This window comes from Thamnophis sirtalis, unplaced genomic scaffold (genome assembly GCF_051295495.1).
Source record: "Thamnophis sirtalis isolate CommonGarterSnake01/CBP01778 unplaced genomic scaffold, rThaSir2_p1.2 scaffold_4, whole genome shotgun sequence".
NCBI classification, from domain to species: domain Eukaryota; kingdom Metazoa; phylum Chordata; class Lepidosauria; order Squamata; family Natricidae; genus Thamnophis; species Thamnophis sirtalis.
The window spans coordinates 132,091,306-132,108,309 of NW_028261384.1; the positions used below are offsets into that span (position 1 = coordinate 132,091,306).

The 17,004-nt window shown below is 42.2% G+C and overlaps 1 protein-coding gene across 1 annotated transcript; it reads right to left on the reverse strand.

Annotated features, from left to right (window-relative positions):
- Positions 1-3,816: 3,816 nt before the first annotated feature.
- Positions 3,817-16,720, reverse strand: LOC148046666 (vomeronasal type-2 receptor 26-like). Its single transcript, XM_087714870.1, has 6 exons — positions 16,548-16,720; positions 15,419-15,704; positions 13,686-14,537; positions 11,397-11,624; positions 4,022-4,148; positions 3,817-3,926 (listed from the first exon to the last, which is right to left on the reverse strand). The coding sequence occupies exons 1-6, from the start codon at positions 16,718-16,720 to the stop codon at positions 3,817-3,819; spliced, it is 1,776 nt and encodes a 591-aa protein (XP_087570996.1).
- Positions 16,721-17,004: the final 284 nt, after the last annotated feature.

A 17,004-nucleotide genomic window follows, 5' to 3' on the forward strand; every position in this document is an offset into this window, starting at 1 on the left:
AATGTAACTAGTGCAGACATAATGCCAGCAATGTTGATGTCTCCAAGCTCATGATACGTGTGATGAATAGGAACAGGATCCCGAAGGTCACATTGAAGGCTAGGATGCTTGCACACCACTTGAGGCATTACTATTAAGAGCAACTCCATGAAAACTAACATCTTCCATGAGTGTCTTCTTTCTGTGTACAGACGCCTCGGTCTGCCAGATCTTTGAAGTACATCAGACCGACCTGTCTTCTTGTGATGCTTTTCAGACAGAAATAGAGGGTGCAACATACTATCAAATCAACTCACAGAGCTTTAGGGCTGAGAGCCATGGGATGGAATATCATGGGGACAATAAATAGCATCCTTCAGAGTCAGTTCCTCCTTTTCCCATGGGATCCCTTAGGATCTGGGAAACTTTGTTTCCCTTAAGCCTGAGACAACATCAGAGAGTGAAAGGAAGCAAGACTGCCATTCGGAGGCTAGAGTTTCTGAAACTAAACATTCATTCCTGTTTCTCCTTTGATTTCACTTTCTTTGTACTTCAAAGTTCCATAATTAAAAGTGATAAGAGCCAAGGGCACAAAGTGTTTACACAGCTGTACTTTGAAAGCCTTATTGGCACTGGGAGAGGGGAAAAAATGGAACCTCTTTCTTGTGAAAATTACAAATGATTTTGTGTTATATTTATATGTTTTATATATAAATATAATATAATATATATATATAATATAATATATATATATAATATATATATATATATATATTATATATATATATATATTTCTGAGGTTTTCGCGGGTGTTAGTATGTAGGTCTCTAGTTCCTGGAAACACCAAACCTGAAGTAGTCAGCAGCAGCCTGAAGATGACGAATGTGACTTCGTCGAAACGTCGCCAAGACATCTCCAATTCTACGCGAGAGAAAACCCGAACAACTAGAGACCTACATATATATATATATATGTATGTATGTATGTATGTATGTATGTATGTATGTATGTATATAGACACACACACACACACACACACACACACACATATAGTCATGAAAGCTAGAGTGGCTGTAATTTACAATTTGGAAATATGGATCAATTTTCAGAAAATTATCTCAGAATTTCTTGTATTCATATTCCTCTGAATCTTTTCTGGGAGATTTACAACTTTCAGACCAAATACTTTTTCATGAATATATGTGTCCCAGGATAATGTTGCAGGATCCAATCTGGGTCGGTCATCAGGATTAGAGTCTTCCAGGCAGGGGTGGGTTTCAGCTGGTTCGAACAAGTTCAGGTGCATCAGTTGTTATGATTTTGCTCAGTTTGCTCAACCAGCAAAATTGACAACCAGCTGGCCCCGTCCACCCTGCCCTGATCTGCCCTATATGTTAGCTCCCCTTCGCCATGTGATCCAGCTAATATCTGTGCCTCACCTCCACACATCACTCGCTCTGCTCATCAAAGGTAAGCATTCTGCCTGCTCACCCTTTGCCTCGGGTTGGGTTCAGGGGAACACCATTCCCTGGCTCCGGCCTTGCCCTGGGCTGCCACCCACTCTCTGTCTGCCTCAGCCAGGCTGGGAATGCACCATTCCACTGCCCTGGCCTTGCCTCAGAGCTGCTGCCTGCTCACTGCCCACTTCGACTGGGTCATGGAATGCACCATTCCCCAGCCCCAGCGTTTCCCTGGACCTCTGTCTGCATGCTACCATCTCCCTCAGGCCTCAAACTACTGAACAGTTCTTACATAAAGTTCTGCAGCAGAGATATTGCAGCTATCCCTCGCTCGTGGAAACGCCCCATGTGGTCTCTGGGTCAGCAGCTGCTTCTCTCTGCTGCTGCTCTTGCTGGGAGAGAGAGTGTCTCTTGTGCAATTTAGCAGATGTGAGCCACCGCTTTCCTCTAAGTCCCACTCAGAAAGCACTGTGGCACAGAGAAGCAGCATTCAACATGGCTGTTACTTCTCTGTGCTGCATGCTTTCTGGATGGGATTTAAAGGAAAAGGGTGGCTCACAGCTGCTAAACAGCACAAGAGACGCTTTCCCTCTCCCAGTTAGAGCAGCAGTGGAGAGCAGAGATGGAGTGGAGCAGGCCCCGAAATTCTGCTTGGTTAACCCTCACCACATGGAGGAAGCTGCACATGTGCAGAAGTACATGCATGTACACTCACATTTTCGGTGAACTGATTATTAAATGTGTTGAATCCCACCACTGCTTCCAAGCTTTTGGACTCATGCTGGAGCCCATCGTCATGGAATTTCTCTCTACCAGAATGTGCCCTTTTGACTATTTTATGCACCAATGGGAAGGCACCACAAAAATATGACACATTTAAAATGGTTGTGTCTACAAGGATATACAATTCAAGGCATGTGCATTTTTGACATGAACATCATGAGGATGGGTGCAGACATATCAGAGATGTGCTGCTGTGCATGGATGTATTCTTCACAACCGAGATTGTGACACACATGTTCAGAGCATATTTAGACTTGTCCTAGATTTGCCATTCTGAGTGGGTGCTGTTAATAGTAGAGTCCACAGGTGATTGTGAACTTCAACAGTTTAAACCTCATTATCCTGTCCCTGTCAGAGCCATAATCCACAGAAGAGGATGAATCGGAGCTGGGGCTCATGTAGGTTGAGTGGGTGGCCTCATCGGCTATGGAGGATTGTGGAGAGGAGCAGGATGAAACAGCCCTAGGGCCCTTGGGCTTGGGACAGCTTGCCAGCAGGGAGGAACATGGGCAAAAGGACTGAGAGAGGGCAGAAGGGGAGATGAAGAGTGACAAAGCTCAGGCAATGAGCAAGGACAGCCCTCCCCCCCACAAGCACAGAGAGTGGAAAGAAGGTGGAAACCGCAAAGGCTGACCCGTCAACTTAGGAGGAGAGTGCTCGTCCCTTATCCACAAGGTACACTTGGGGACTGAGACTTAAGGAGATGCTTAATGCACATTCAAGCCATGTGCTTTTTTGACTTGAACATCCAGAAGATGGGCACAGACATATCAGAGATGTGATATTGTTGTCCTGCCCCATGGAATCCATGGAAGAGGATTAGCCAAAGCTGGAGCTGATGTAGATTGAGGGGGCGGTCTCATCGGCTATGGAGAAACGTGGGGGAGGAGTAAGATGACCAGTCAAGACAAATTTGCAATTCATATTTAGTCATATATGTAGTCTGCCTTCCAGAAGGAAAAAAAGTTTTGATCTATCTTAAATCACAGACTCAAGACAAATAGAAGGCCAATTTTCTATACTGCGCATTGTTGTCTGACTTAAATATGCCAGTGGGGAAAATAGCCAATATTTACATATAAAGGATATTAGGCAAATGGAAAGATTTGTTAAAACTTTTTTTTCATGAGCTGATGTTTATCGTTCAGTTCAGGTCTCATCACAATGATAAAACACTTGGGAAGGAAGATGCACACCAATAAGCCAGCACTGGAGGAGATCATGGAGAAGATCTCCACAGCCAATGTATATTTTCCCCTTGTGCTTAGATAGGTTGGGATAAAACACAGCCAAACACTGCAGAAGACCAACATGCTGAAGGTGATGAATTTGGCTTCGTTGAAACTGTCAGGTAACTTCCTAGCTAGGAAAGCAGCAGAGAAACTAGCCAGAGCAAGGAAACCCATAAAGCCCAAAACACAGTAGAACATGACCGAGTCTTCATTGCACTCCAGGATAAGTTCTTCAGATATTGAGTGTGCATCAAAGTCTGGGTACGGTGGGGACTTTATCAGCCACACAGCACAAATACACATTTGAACAAGGGAGCAGGAAAGAAGAATGAAACTGACCATTCTTCCCCCCACCCATTTCCTCAATCTGGAACCAGGTTTGGTGGCCATGAATTCCAATGCTTTGGAATGCACATATTTTTCTCCGGATTTGGATATTGATCTTCTGGACATTGAGAGCAGTCATCCACATCTGAAAAAGGACACATGGATTGGAATTGATACAGCGGATTATAGACAGTGTTGTACCCTCATGGTTTAATCCCATTATATTTGGAAATTTCCTACCCTTCTCCTTTGATATTTTCCCCTCTGGACACAGACGGCAACCATAGCAGCAAAACGTCTCCCCTTCTATCTTTTCCTTGCTGTATCCTGTTTCACAGGGATCATTGCACAGAGATAGAGGCAATGCCTGTCAATGAATGAAGAAGAATATTTTAAGATATGGATGAAAAAGAAAATGGTTCGAGAGATATTGTGTTACTGTGGAATCAACTGCATAAACATGGATTGATAAGGAGCAGTAATCATTTTGAGATCAAATTGGTCTGAAATAATAATTCATTAAAGATCTACAATTATTGGTATCAATGACTTTCTATATCCACCAACCCTCTTTTTTGTTCTAGTTAAAGAGGTTTTTCTCAATTTCTTAATTTTAAAGTTACCAACTGATGAAATATAGTAGACTGAATTGTAGTTCTTACTTCAAAACTATGCTTTGTCAACAAAGGGCCAAAGTAATGAGTACAATGTTCTATGCCAGGGGTGTCAAACTCAATTTCATTGTGGACCACATCATGGTTGTGTTTGCTTTAGGGTTGGGGAAGGAGGCATGTCAGGTGGGCATAGCAAGGGTGAGCATGGCCAGTTCGATGTCACTCATGTCTGAGGTACCTGTGGTGGCCTGGGCAGTCTCCCCAGGCTCTGTTTTCAGCTGGGACAACCTCCTGTAGCACTCTGCCAGAAAAAAACAGGCATGGCCTCCACAAGCTCTGTACTTGCTGGCAGAGGAACCATGGCAGAGGTGGGTTCCTAGCGGTTCGGACCAGTTCGGCTGAACCAGTAGTGGTATTCTGCCATGGGTTGCAGAACCAGTAGTGATGGCTGGCTGGTCATGCCCCTGAGCTGCTCGGACACTCACCCTGCCTCACCTTTGCTACATGCATCCACTGCCTTCTCCTGCTACTGCCAAAGGCTGCGACTCCTTCAGGTTTTGGTCTGCTTATTGCTTCTAGAGGTGGGGTGTCCAAGGCAAAGTATTGCTCAAAGTTCTAATTTATTAAGAGAGCTATGCTGGCACATCTGGAAAGTCCAAATCTGAAAGCTTCCCAGTTTTCCTCACCTAGTTGAAAGTTCAAGATCTTGCCCCCACACTCACAAGTCCATCACAAGATCCAATCTCCGACTGCCATGCTGGCAGTTCCACCTATCCAGTTCTGGTCAGATGCAGAGGTGCAGAGACAAAGGATGACCTTAGCTTCCTAAAAAGAATTTTGTTATGGCTACATAGTATCCCACTCCTTACAATCCCCCCTCCCATTTTCCCACAATAGAAAATGCATAGCAGAGTAATAGAAGATTTGGCAGGCCAAAGACCCAGAATAAAAGATGGCTGCAGGCCTGACATATTGCTTCTGGGGGAGGGAGGTGGGGATGAAAGGAAGCCAAAAAAATGGGCAAAAACGGCCCATTTTTGCCCCCCCAAAACAAGCCATTTTTGCCTCCCCCACCTCCTGAAGATAGATAAAGTAGACAGAGAGAGAAAGACAGAGAGAGAGAGAGGAAGAGAAAGAAAAAGACAAATAAAGAGAAAGAAAGAGATAGAGAGAAAGAGAAAGAAAGAAAGAGGAATGAATGGAAAGACAAGAAAGAAAGAAAGAAAGAGAGAGAGAGAAAGAGACAAAGAAAGAGAGAAAAAAAGATAAAGAAAAAGAAAGAAAGAGGAAGGAAGGAAGAGAGAGAGAGAGAGAGAGAGAGAGAGAGAGAGAGAGAAAGAAGGGGGAAGCACCACAAACCCTGGCACTAGACATGGCTTCAGAAGATGCTTTGAAACAGCGCAGCAATTTAGGGCTGGAAGGCATCTCAGAGGTCATCTAGTTCAACTCCCTGCTGCAGGAAGAAACCTTACATTGTCTGGATTATTTTGGTGCCTCTAACAGAGAGGACAATTGATAGAAAGGAGAAGGAGTGTACTAGGACAAGGCTGCCATGCAGAGGAAGGCAGCTTTAGTCCTTGATTTATGAGTACAATAGAATCCAAAATCTTGGTGGCTAAGCAAGAGCGTTGTTAGTTTGAGCGTTGAGCTTCACCACATTTTACTCAATCCATAAAATCTCCTGGTTCTACCTGTCATGTGCAAGCTAGGGAAGACCATCTGAAGGCATGTGTAATGTTCTAATGGACAGAAGTTACAGTTAAATGTGTGGCAGAAAGTGGAGTCTGGGTGTTTTTCCAAATGTAGAAAGTTAGGTTGAATGTGTATAGTTTTAGAAGAGCTGTGTGCGTGTTTGTGTACATACATATTCAGTATATATAGTAGATAATATATCTTTTTGTGTGTCTATACACACTCTGTACTATGTAATATGTATGTACACATATGGCATATATACACAAGATTAAATAGTATATTTGGGATGTTCAGAAGTAGTAAATAAATAGAAAAATTGTCTCTCATTGAGGCCTTTGAGGTGAGGATAGGCCAGGTAAGGCACCCCTTGATGTGAGTGATGTCAAGTTGGCCATGCACACCCAGTCACATGACCAACCAGCTACTCCCACCCAGGCACAAGAACAACTAGTCACATGACCAACCAGTCACATGTCCACGAAGCCACACCCACCCAGTCACATGTCCAAAAAGCAACGCCCACCATCACATGACAACAAGCCACACTCACCAAACAAGCTGTTGTGTCGGTACCATGGCAACCACGAGGTGTCAATCAACACCCGCCGTTATTGGCTGAGACGTGCAGGCGGGAGAAAGGCAAGGTTTTAATTGGTTGCCGGTTTGACAACTACCATATAAATAGCCGCCAAACCGGGGATGTTCTGTTATGTTTGCCTAAAGTTGTTAACAATTAAAACTAGATATTAATTGCAGAGATTGCCTCAGTCATTATTATCTTCGCTGAATACACAATACTGGCGACGAGGAGTAGGGAGTTTTAAATCACCAGCCCCACCAACTCTGCAGTGAATGAAGCAATAGCAAGAAGCCTGGGACATCCAAACTGCGGCAGAGCTAATTCCAAAAGCCTCTAAGTTTTTCCTTACCGTCTGCATCGAAGGAACTCCATGTAAAAGGGAAATTGACACTGGGTCCACTAAGTCTATTATCTCGTGGGCTTGCCTACAGAAAATTGCCCCTCATATTCGTCAAGAATCTCTCAACCAGTGTAACTGGTGCCTATATGACTACCAGGGGAACCTGATTCAGGTTTTAGGGCTAGCATCGGTTCTGGTTGAGCACAAGACATTCAAGGGTCATCTTCCCCTCGTTGTGGTTGCCAAGCCACTGACCTCGCTCCTGGGCATTGACTGGTTCGAGCCTCTGGGACTGACTATTGAATTCTTCTACCATAGCTGATTATTTTGAGGACCTAACTATTGAATTTGCTGATGTGTTTGATAGTACCCTATGTAATTATAAGGGAACTCCCATATTGAATTTAGAACCCTGGGTGCCTCCAGTTAGATTAAAAGCGAGAAGGGTACCATTGCTTTACGAGCAAGAGTGGAGGCTGAGCTAGACAAATTAATCAGGCAGGGGATCTTTGAATCTGTTGACCATTCGCAGTGGGAAACCCCCATTGTTATCTCTGTGAAGGCCGATGGGTCTATAAGGATCTGTGCTGACTATAAGTCGACAATAAATAAAGTGTTGCAATCGAATCCATACCTGGTCTCAGTTGTGCAACATTTTTTGCACTCACTGGGGCACAGCAACATATTTGCCAAGTTAGACATGGCTCAGACTTATCAACCATTGTCTGTTGATGAAAATCCTGCTAATGCCCAAACAATTGTTACTCACAAGGGAGCATTCCACTGCAAGAGGCTCCAATTTGGGATTTGCATGGCTCCTGGTCTGTTCCAGAGCCTCATGGAGCGGCTGCTCCAGGGGATCAATGGTGTTATTCCATCCTTTGATGATATTTTGATTGCTGCTAAAAGCAGAGCGGACCTTATCATCAAAGTACGAGCAGTTCTATTATGTTTCAGGGAGGCTAGTATTAAGCTTAAAAATGCAAGTGTCATCTAGGGGTTCCCTCTGTAGAATTCCTGGGATTTTTAATTGATAGTGGGGGCATCCACCCTACATCATCAAAGGTTGAAGCTATCATAGGGTACCTATCCCTACGTCAAAATCTGAATTGTAGGCTTTTTAGGACTGCTTAATTTCTATGTGGTTTTCTTACCACATAAAGTGTTGGTTGTGGAGCCTCTTCTCAGGCTCCTTGACAATTCAGATACTTGGCACTGGGGAGCCTGGGAGGCTCAAGCTTTTGCTGCAGTCAAGAGTCTACTGACATCTTCGGCAGCCCTAGTTCAGTATCAAGAAAAACTACTGCTGACCCTCGCCTGTGACGATCACCATATGACATAGGGGTGGTCCTGGCTCACATTCTACCCTTCGGCCAGGAAGCCCTTATCACTTATTTTTCACACACCTTATCGATGACTGAAAGGAATTACAGTCAGGTCGATAAGGAGGCACTGGAGGCTGTAGCAGGTGTCAAGATATGTCATGATTACCTGTACGGCTGCCACTTCCTCCTGGTAACCATTCACAAACCCCTTCTGGGAATTTTGGCCAGCGATTGTCAGACGCTGCCTATTTTGTCTCCCCGAATGCATAGATGGTTGGAGTTTTTGGCAGCATGTTTGTATCGTCTGGAACATCGGCCAGATAAGCAGATGGGGCACGCAGACGCATTCAGCTGGTGTCCATTGCCTTTGCAGGTATAGGACCCAGCTCCAGCCTCCAATATTATGGTGGTAGAGGACCTTAACTTGCCACTCACCGCTATAGATATTGTGGCAAGGTCCTTTCCCAAGTTTTAGATTGGATACATCAGGGATGGCCTGTTGGGGCCCTAACTGAGGGGTTTGTGCCTTTTGGTAGGAGGTGCCTGGGGTTACCGGCTCTCCAAGGGCGTCTACCAAGGGAGTCATTATCCCCACAGCTCTCTGTTTCCAGGTATTACAGCGACTGCATGAGGGTCATCCTGGCATCGTACACATGAAGGCCCTTGGATGCAGTTATGTCTGGGGGGGGGGATGGATGAAGCCATAAAAGAGTGGGTGGAGCAGTGTGAGGCATGTCAAATCTCCTGACCAGCCCTGGCCATAGCAAAGCCAGGGAATGGGAGAAGCCATCGGGCCATGGTCAAGACTACACCTTGATTTTGCTGGTCCTATTCAGGGCTCTCATGTCATGGTGGTGGTGGATGCCTTTTGAAATGGGTTGAAATTGTGCCTATGGCGTCTACCACTGCAGAGACCTCTATTAGGCTGCTGAAATGACTATTTGTATGTCACAGGTTGCCAGATGTGGTAATCTCCGACAACGGTCCTCAATGGACCGCAGCCATTTTTCAGACTTACCTAGACACCCTGGGTATCACCCAGTTCCTTTTCATCCTGCCAGCATTGGCCGAGTGGAAAGAGCAGTCCGTTCGGCTAAGGAGGCATTGGAAAAGATGACCTCAGGAAATTTACAAAACAAAATCACAAGATATCTACTGTTCCAACATTCGACCCCCTGACCGTTAATTAATAGGAGTCATGCAGATATTTTGATGGGCAGGAAGCTCTGTATTACTCTGGACAGGCTCCACCCACACTATGATATCTCCCCAATGCCACCTGGGGCTCATCACACTACAGAGTTCTCAAGGGGGGGACTGGGTTTTTGCCCAAAATTTTGCGGGGCATCCCAAGTGGGTACCTGGCACTGTAATTGAAATAACAGGACCCCTATGTCCTGCTGAATGACAGGGGGCAGTGGCGGCGACATATAGATCATCTGCACCTATGCGAGGCCCAGAGCAATCGAACAACCGACGAGTTCCAGCATGACAACAAAAGACTGCACGCTGCCTACCGGCCAAGCCAAATCCCAACCCATAACCCCTGAGTGACTTCACCTGTTGAACTGTTGCCGGCTGACCCACCTGGGGAATCACAACCTTCATCCAGGGGGGAGTCTCTGCAGGGGTCTGATGAACATCATGTTCCAGCAGCAGAGGAAGTTCCAACTCCTCCTTCTCCACCGGCGTCGGCACAGGAACTGCGTCACTCGGAAAGGATTTGGTGACATCCCGCCTATCTCTCTGACTACACTCACTCAATCTTAGGGGAAAGAGGTGTTGTGTCCATGCCATGGCAATTGTGAGATGTCAATCAACACCCGCGGTTGCTGTCATTGGCTGAGATGCACAGGCGTTGTCAGTGGGAGAAAGGCAAGGTTTTAATTGGTTGCCAGTTTGACAGCTACCATATAAATAGCTGTCAAACCGGGGATGTTCTGTTATGTTTGCCTAAAGTTGTTAAGGATTAAAACTAGATGTTGATTGCCTCAGTCATTATTATCTTTGCTGAATACACAATGCTGCCGACTAGGAGTAGGGAGTTTTAAATCGCCATTCGTCAGCCTTGCCTAACGACTACAAGTGCTACAATGTCTGCTATCCCCAGTTTCTTCTCCTTTTAGTGCAAATAAAGAATCATGGGAAGCATTTTTAGAGAGAATCGAATGTTTCTTGCTTGCCCATGATTTTACTGAGGTAAAAAGAGAGTTCTTTTTAAGTGCTTGTGGGCCCGAAATGTTTAGCATGGCTAGGGCATTTTCGGCCCCAATGCCTTTTAATACTGTTCCATGGGAACTTCTACTGACTAAATTTTAAAAAAATCACTACTCTCCAGCTCCCTCAAAGATAGCAAGAAGACATGCGTTTAGGCTATGTACACAGCATGAAGGGGAATCGATCTCTCAATATATAGCTGCTCTCCATCATGAGGCAATCCACTGTAATTTTAGGGAATTGGACGAATTACAGCAATTAGTTTGTGGCATTCGAGATATCAAATTACAGTGTCAGCTCTTAGCTAAGCCTGAATTAACTCTTCAGGCACCTGTAGATGAAGTGAGAGCTGCAGAATCAACACCCACGGTGTTGGCGCACAGGTGTAGTCGGTGGGAGAAAGGCAAGGTTTTAATTGCTTGCCAGTTTGACAACTACCCTATAAATAGCTGTCAAACTGGGGATTTGGGGATGTTCTGTTTGCCTAAAGTTGTTAACATTTAAAACTCGATGTTGATTGCAGAGATTGCCACAGTCATTATTATCTCGCTGAATACACAATACAAGCCACCCCCACAGAACTGCTAGTAAAATTTTTTGAAATCCACACTGCACCAAGGGATGGTCCTTCACTGTTTCCAGGGTGATTCCACAGGCCAAATCTAAGCACTCCACGGGCCAGATTTGGCCTGTGGGCCTTGAGTTTGACACTCCTGTTCTATGCCAACTATTAGTAAAGTAAACATTCTTACGGATAATTTTTTCTTGTCTAGAACTTTCATCAATAAAGATATTTTTGTCCCACATAAATGAAGGCAGACCAGTCTACATTGAGACAGCTAACCTGATTAAATCCTACTGGCCACATGATGGAATCTACAGAAATATTCAAGAACTTGTTCTCTGGAGCTGTGGGATCGATCATCCCAACTTTGGTCCTAACAAAGGATTGGTTTGGGAATGTGACCCAATTGATAATATCATATCCACCGATGAATTCTCCATTTTCATCAAAGGACACTTTCTCACCAACAGTATTGTTGAATCTGATTCTTCTCAGGAAAGAATGAACCTAAAAAATCAGGAACATCCAGAGAGGACCAAACAAAGGGAAGAAAAGGATAGAGAAGAGAGAAAAATTTCAAATATTCAAAATGTACATATGGATGTTTCTTTAAACAAAGAAAATATAAAACTTTTTAAATATTTGAGTTTTAGGCCAGTATCATACAAATAACAAAACAATCATTCCAACAGAGAGGCAGAGGTAAAATATCAGGTTATTGGGGGAAAAAATTAACATAGAATAGCAAAATAAGAAAACCAGCAAAAAAATTAATTAGCAATTAGTTTAATTGCTAAAGCCCCATAGCCAGATGACTTCTGATAAATACATAAGATTTAAGATACTCTATTATGTCTAGGATGACTCTTGTATTATTTTTAATGTGTCTGTGAGGTAAAAATCCATTTGGGTCCAGGTGTATTGGTTCATTTAAAACCTGTTTAATTCTTCCTGCCAGAATTGCTGCAAATAATTTATAATCGGACTTTAGTAGTGAAAATGTTTTATAGATGGCCCTTACCACCAGCTAGGTTAGATGAAATGTTCAAATATATGTCCAGGAAATGTTGGAAATATAATTTAAAAAATGGGCACATACTATCATATGTGGCGGACTTGTGGTAAAGCAAAATATTTTTGGGAAAAAATAAATGAATGGCTAGAAAAGGTGATAGGAAATCATGTAGATTTCAAACCTGAATTAATTTTATTAAGTATAATATTGGGTACATTTGGTAAGAAAAGTATGTATTTAATTTTGCACATTTTGAGAACAGTGAGGATTATACTTGTACAAGGCTGGAAAAATGAAGAAACACTGCGCGATAAAGAAATAATTAAGAAGATGGCCCCAAATTGTTGGAAGTGTAAAAAAACACCAGACACTTTTTATCATATGTGGTAGATGTGCAATGAGGCAAAAAATTATTGGAAAATGATTCAATCATGGTTAGAACAAATGGTGGGAGACCAAATCTTGTTTAAACCGGAAATTTTTCTCCTAGGTTTAATACCAGAGGGGTTTAAGAAAGAGATATTTTACTTAATTATTTATGTACTAACTGCAGCGTGCATAACTTATGCACAATATTGGAAAAAAGAAAATACACTATCAGAGCTAGATATAATCAGAAAAGTGTTGGCCTGGGTGGAAGCAGATAGGCTCACTCTTGAACTTAAAAATAAAGGGGAATCAGAATATTTTGAAATCTGGAATAGATTTTATAAGACAAGGTGACAAGACTGGAACAAACTGTATATACTGTGATTGGACAGAAGGATTGATAATGTATTAAGTGGGCTAATTGTCAATAGTTGTGACTAGCTGTATATAATGTGAATGTATAGTCACTCCAACTTCGCGGTACTGCATTGTTTTAAATGTAAAAATAATAAATATATATTGAAAAAAAAAGAAATCATTAAGAAGATAGCAGAGTATGCAGAAATGGACAGACTGACATTAAAAATTAAGCAGAAAGAAGATGCAGATTATTATCAAACATGACATCTATTTTATCAATAGTTGGGAAAAAAGGGTGGAGATTAAGACTGTAATATGTAGCATTAAGGAAACTAAATACCCAGAGAACACGATGTTTATTCAGCACTATGAAATGTAATTAATAAAAAAAATCAATTAAAAATATTTCAGTTGGTTAATCCATTACTACATCTTACTTTTAGACCTGTGGTAAATCTCCCCAAGATAATATTGTTTGTTAGAGTTTAGGGATAGATAGATCTATCGATATCCCAAAGGTGCTTTTTGAAGAGACCACTGGACTATCTTGTTTTCCTTGAAGCGGTTTTGCTTCTCATCCAAGAGCTTCTTCAGTTCTAAGTGAATGGTAATGAATGGAAGGATTTATATTCCTTGCAGTCATCTGGTCATTTGAACTCTTTCTGAGAGTCATTGCGGAAACTTGGAGGTCTTCAAAGGAAAGCAAAAAAGTCCAGGTGCCCCTTGAAAAAGCAGCTTTGGGTCAACTGTGACCTGGAAGCCTGAGAATCACCACAGACATAGAGATATGGTTGTCTCCACACTAATCTGCTTACAGGACTTACCTGCCACCACACTGGATTGTGAAACCGTTTCCTTCCTTTTTTCACCTTTGTTTCATCCCTGGATTTGGATAAATACAGAGATTGCAAAGCGTGTGCCACAGCATAGACTGCGTTGTAAATATTGTAACTCTGGCCACTGATGCGTGTTTCAAACACAGATGTAGGAAGGGACCCAAGCTTCTCCTGTCCTGTACAGGTTTCCTCAGATGTCTCTGTTTTCGAGTTTGAGAGGAAACAACCAAATGCCTGTTCCCAGAAATCCTTCCTAAAGTTATCGTGAGGGTCATTATTTAGACTTAGATGGTGAAGAAATTCCTGGAAATCTTGGACTTCTTTTGTGTGAACTGCAAAGGATAAAGCCCCATGTAGGAAATTGACATCCCAAGTTTTATGAATTGACATTGAAGTGTAATCTGTCTGAGCATTTATAAGCCAGATCTTTTCCTTCTTTGGTAGGTCCTCCACTTCTGAAAACCGGAGGAAAGTTCTCAGAATTGTCATGGTCTGAATTTTACCATACACGATTATCACATTGGCTGTGCTGTTCATGAGAACATGGTAAACATTTACTCCTTTCTCCATAACATCAGTAAAATCATTATAGAAATCTACGTTTGGTAACTCTGCTATGAACTCAGTGCAGATGCCATACTCAGAAAAGGAAGGGACCACTTCTTGGACAAATTTCTCTGCTTTCTCATCCTTGACTACAAGAATCCCAACCCAGATCCATCTTAAGTACTTCAATAGCTCCATGAGGCCCTGATGTTCATGGGATTCACCTGGAAACATTTGCTGGAAGAAAACAGCTTGAGTCTCTTTCTCCATGTCTGGAGCAGAGCCATAGGTCAACTAAAGGAAGATAAATATATGCAGATGGAAAGGTTTATGTTTTTCTTGAAATGCATATTTATACATCAAAACTAGACTGTGTCATTTTTTTGTGTCACAGAGTATACAGTATGTGGGCATGTGGATATATGCATATGTATGTTTTTATATATTTATGTATTTATATATTTGCCATGTTGTGCATATTGGACGTGGCAATCCTTTGAGAGCTGTATGCAATGAAATTTCATTTTTAATGTATGCTGATTGCTGTACATTTCATTTGACAATAAAGTTATTCCAAGTCTAAATCTAAATGAACCTCTGAAAATGTGCATATTTATTCAAGTTTCTTGGTGGCCTTCAGCTTATATATTGAAACATTAGTCAATTAGTTGTCTTCATTTAGAAATATCAACCCAGATGTCCCTCTACATCTTGAGCTTGACAAAAAAGAGAAGATGGGCTCAATCATTCTCCAAACCAGCTGAAGGTGGCACAAGAAGCAATGGATGGAAACTAATCAAGGACATAACTAAGAACAATTCATCCGACAAACTGCTCTCCTTCAAATGGTGCTCCATCACTGGAATTTTTAAAAAAGGGATTGGAATGGTTTAGGGTTACCTGCTTGAGCAGGAATCAGGGAAGAAGACCTCCAAGTTCCGTGACAATTCTTAATTCAGTGTCTCACGCTGGGGAAAGTTTTTCTAGTCCTATAGTTCTATATCCCCACTGTCTGTTCAGACAGTCATGATTACTTACGCTGCTATGGTAATCCTATCGATCAAAAACTAATATCTAGGAATCTGAAAGCCATCTCCTTTTTTTAAGAGGAAGAAGCATACAGAGCTCTGGAGAGATATGGCAATATAATAATGAATATCTTCTGTACCTCTTACCTGAGGAATTTTGTAGATGCACAATACAGCTGCCATGTGAAGAGAGATATCAGGTCCCCCAATCACTGCAGCCAAATGTTTTGGGACCCCACACTTGTAGTTAGGGATGAATTTGCCGTGAGTGAAAGGCAGAAGCATTGAGGCAAAGTAGGTCCAGCTTGGACTATAATAGCTGTTAAAAATATGGAAGCCCAGCGTGACATTGGGAAGGATTTGATGATGCTTATTGATCTCTTTTAGAGAGAATGCTAAGGCCAGGACATGCTGGTAATTCTGATAAAATATTCTGTAAAGAATTAAAAAAAAATAGATTATGAATTGTCTGCAATCCTGCACTGCGATACATTTTGTGGAAGGTGTCAGTGCAACATCTAGAAAGATTGAAACCCGACGGCAGAAAAAGAGCTAGTGGTATTTTGAGTCACCCTTTGAGTTGTTCAGTTTGTTGTTAATTTATTCGTTGTTTTTATATTATTTCATTTTTTGTCAGATGATGGACATGTGTTTAGCCCAAGCACATTCAAAGTCAGTTAATGATGATTGACCCGTTATCTTTGCTTGGAAGTTCCTTCCAAGCTTCCAGTACACTTTCCATGAAGTAATACTTTCTGACATGATGTTTGAATTTCACTCCAGCCAGTTTGAGGTTATGTATTGCTACTTTTTTTTTCAATTTTTGCTTAGTATTGAAAACCCTGCCTTCTAAACTTTATTCACACCCTTAATCTATTTAAAGTGTTCCATCATGTCCCCCATTTCCCTTCTGTCCTTCAGGCTCTATATATTCAATTCCTCCAAACTCCCCTGATAAGTTTTGTCCCTCATACCTTACCTCATTTTTGTTACTTGTCTCTGGACTCTAATCAATGTCTTTGTTTTAAGTGAGTTCTCCAGAACTGGATATAACGTTCCCAACAAGATCTGAGTAAAGCCCTATATAATTGGAAATTTGGCCTCTCTTTCAATTTTACATGGGTGCTGAAATTTCACTTCACATAAAATAAACGTAGGCATTTTTTTTTTAAGATCCTTCTTTCAGGAAACTTTGTCATGAGAGGAAAACATTTCAAGCAACATGTGATATAGCAGCATTGTCCAAAATTTGACAATAAATTGATGATGTACTTACACAGGTGCATCCTGAAGTGCCTGAGAAGGATGTTTTCTGAAATCAATGGGATCAGAAAATGTAAACAGTGCAGACATAATGCCAGCAATGTGGATGTCTCCAAACTGGTGATATGTGTGCTGTAGAGGAACAGGCTCCTGAAGGTCACATTGAAGGCTAGGATCCTTGCACATCACTCGAGGCATTATTATTAAGAGCAACTCCATGAAAACTAACATCTTCCATGAGTGTCTTCTTTCTGTGTACAGATGCCTCTGTCTGCCAGAAGATCTTTGAAGTACATCAGACCGACCTGTCTTCTTGTGATGCTTTTCAGAGAGAAATAGAGGGTGCAACATACTATCAAATCAACTCACAGAGCTTTAGGGCTGAGAGCCATGGGATGGAATATCATGGGGACAATAAATAGCATCCTTCAGAGTCAGTTCCTCCTTTTCCCATGGGATCCCCTTGTATC

Coding starts and splice junctions, on each gene's coding strand:
- LOC148046666 (XM_087714870.1), bottom strand. CDS start 16,720: ATGTGCAAGGATCCTAGCCTTCAATGTGACCTTCAGGAGCCTGTTCCT. Junction 14,538..15,418: donor GCATCTACAAAATTCCTCAG/GTAAGAGGTACA, acceptor ATCTTCCTTTAG/TTGACCTATGGCTCTGCTCC. Junction 11,625..13,685: donor ACAATCCAGTGTGGTGGCAG/GTAAGTCCTGTA, acceptor CTGATTTTTTAG/GTTCATTCTTTCCTGAGAAG.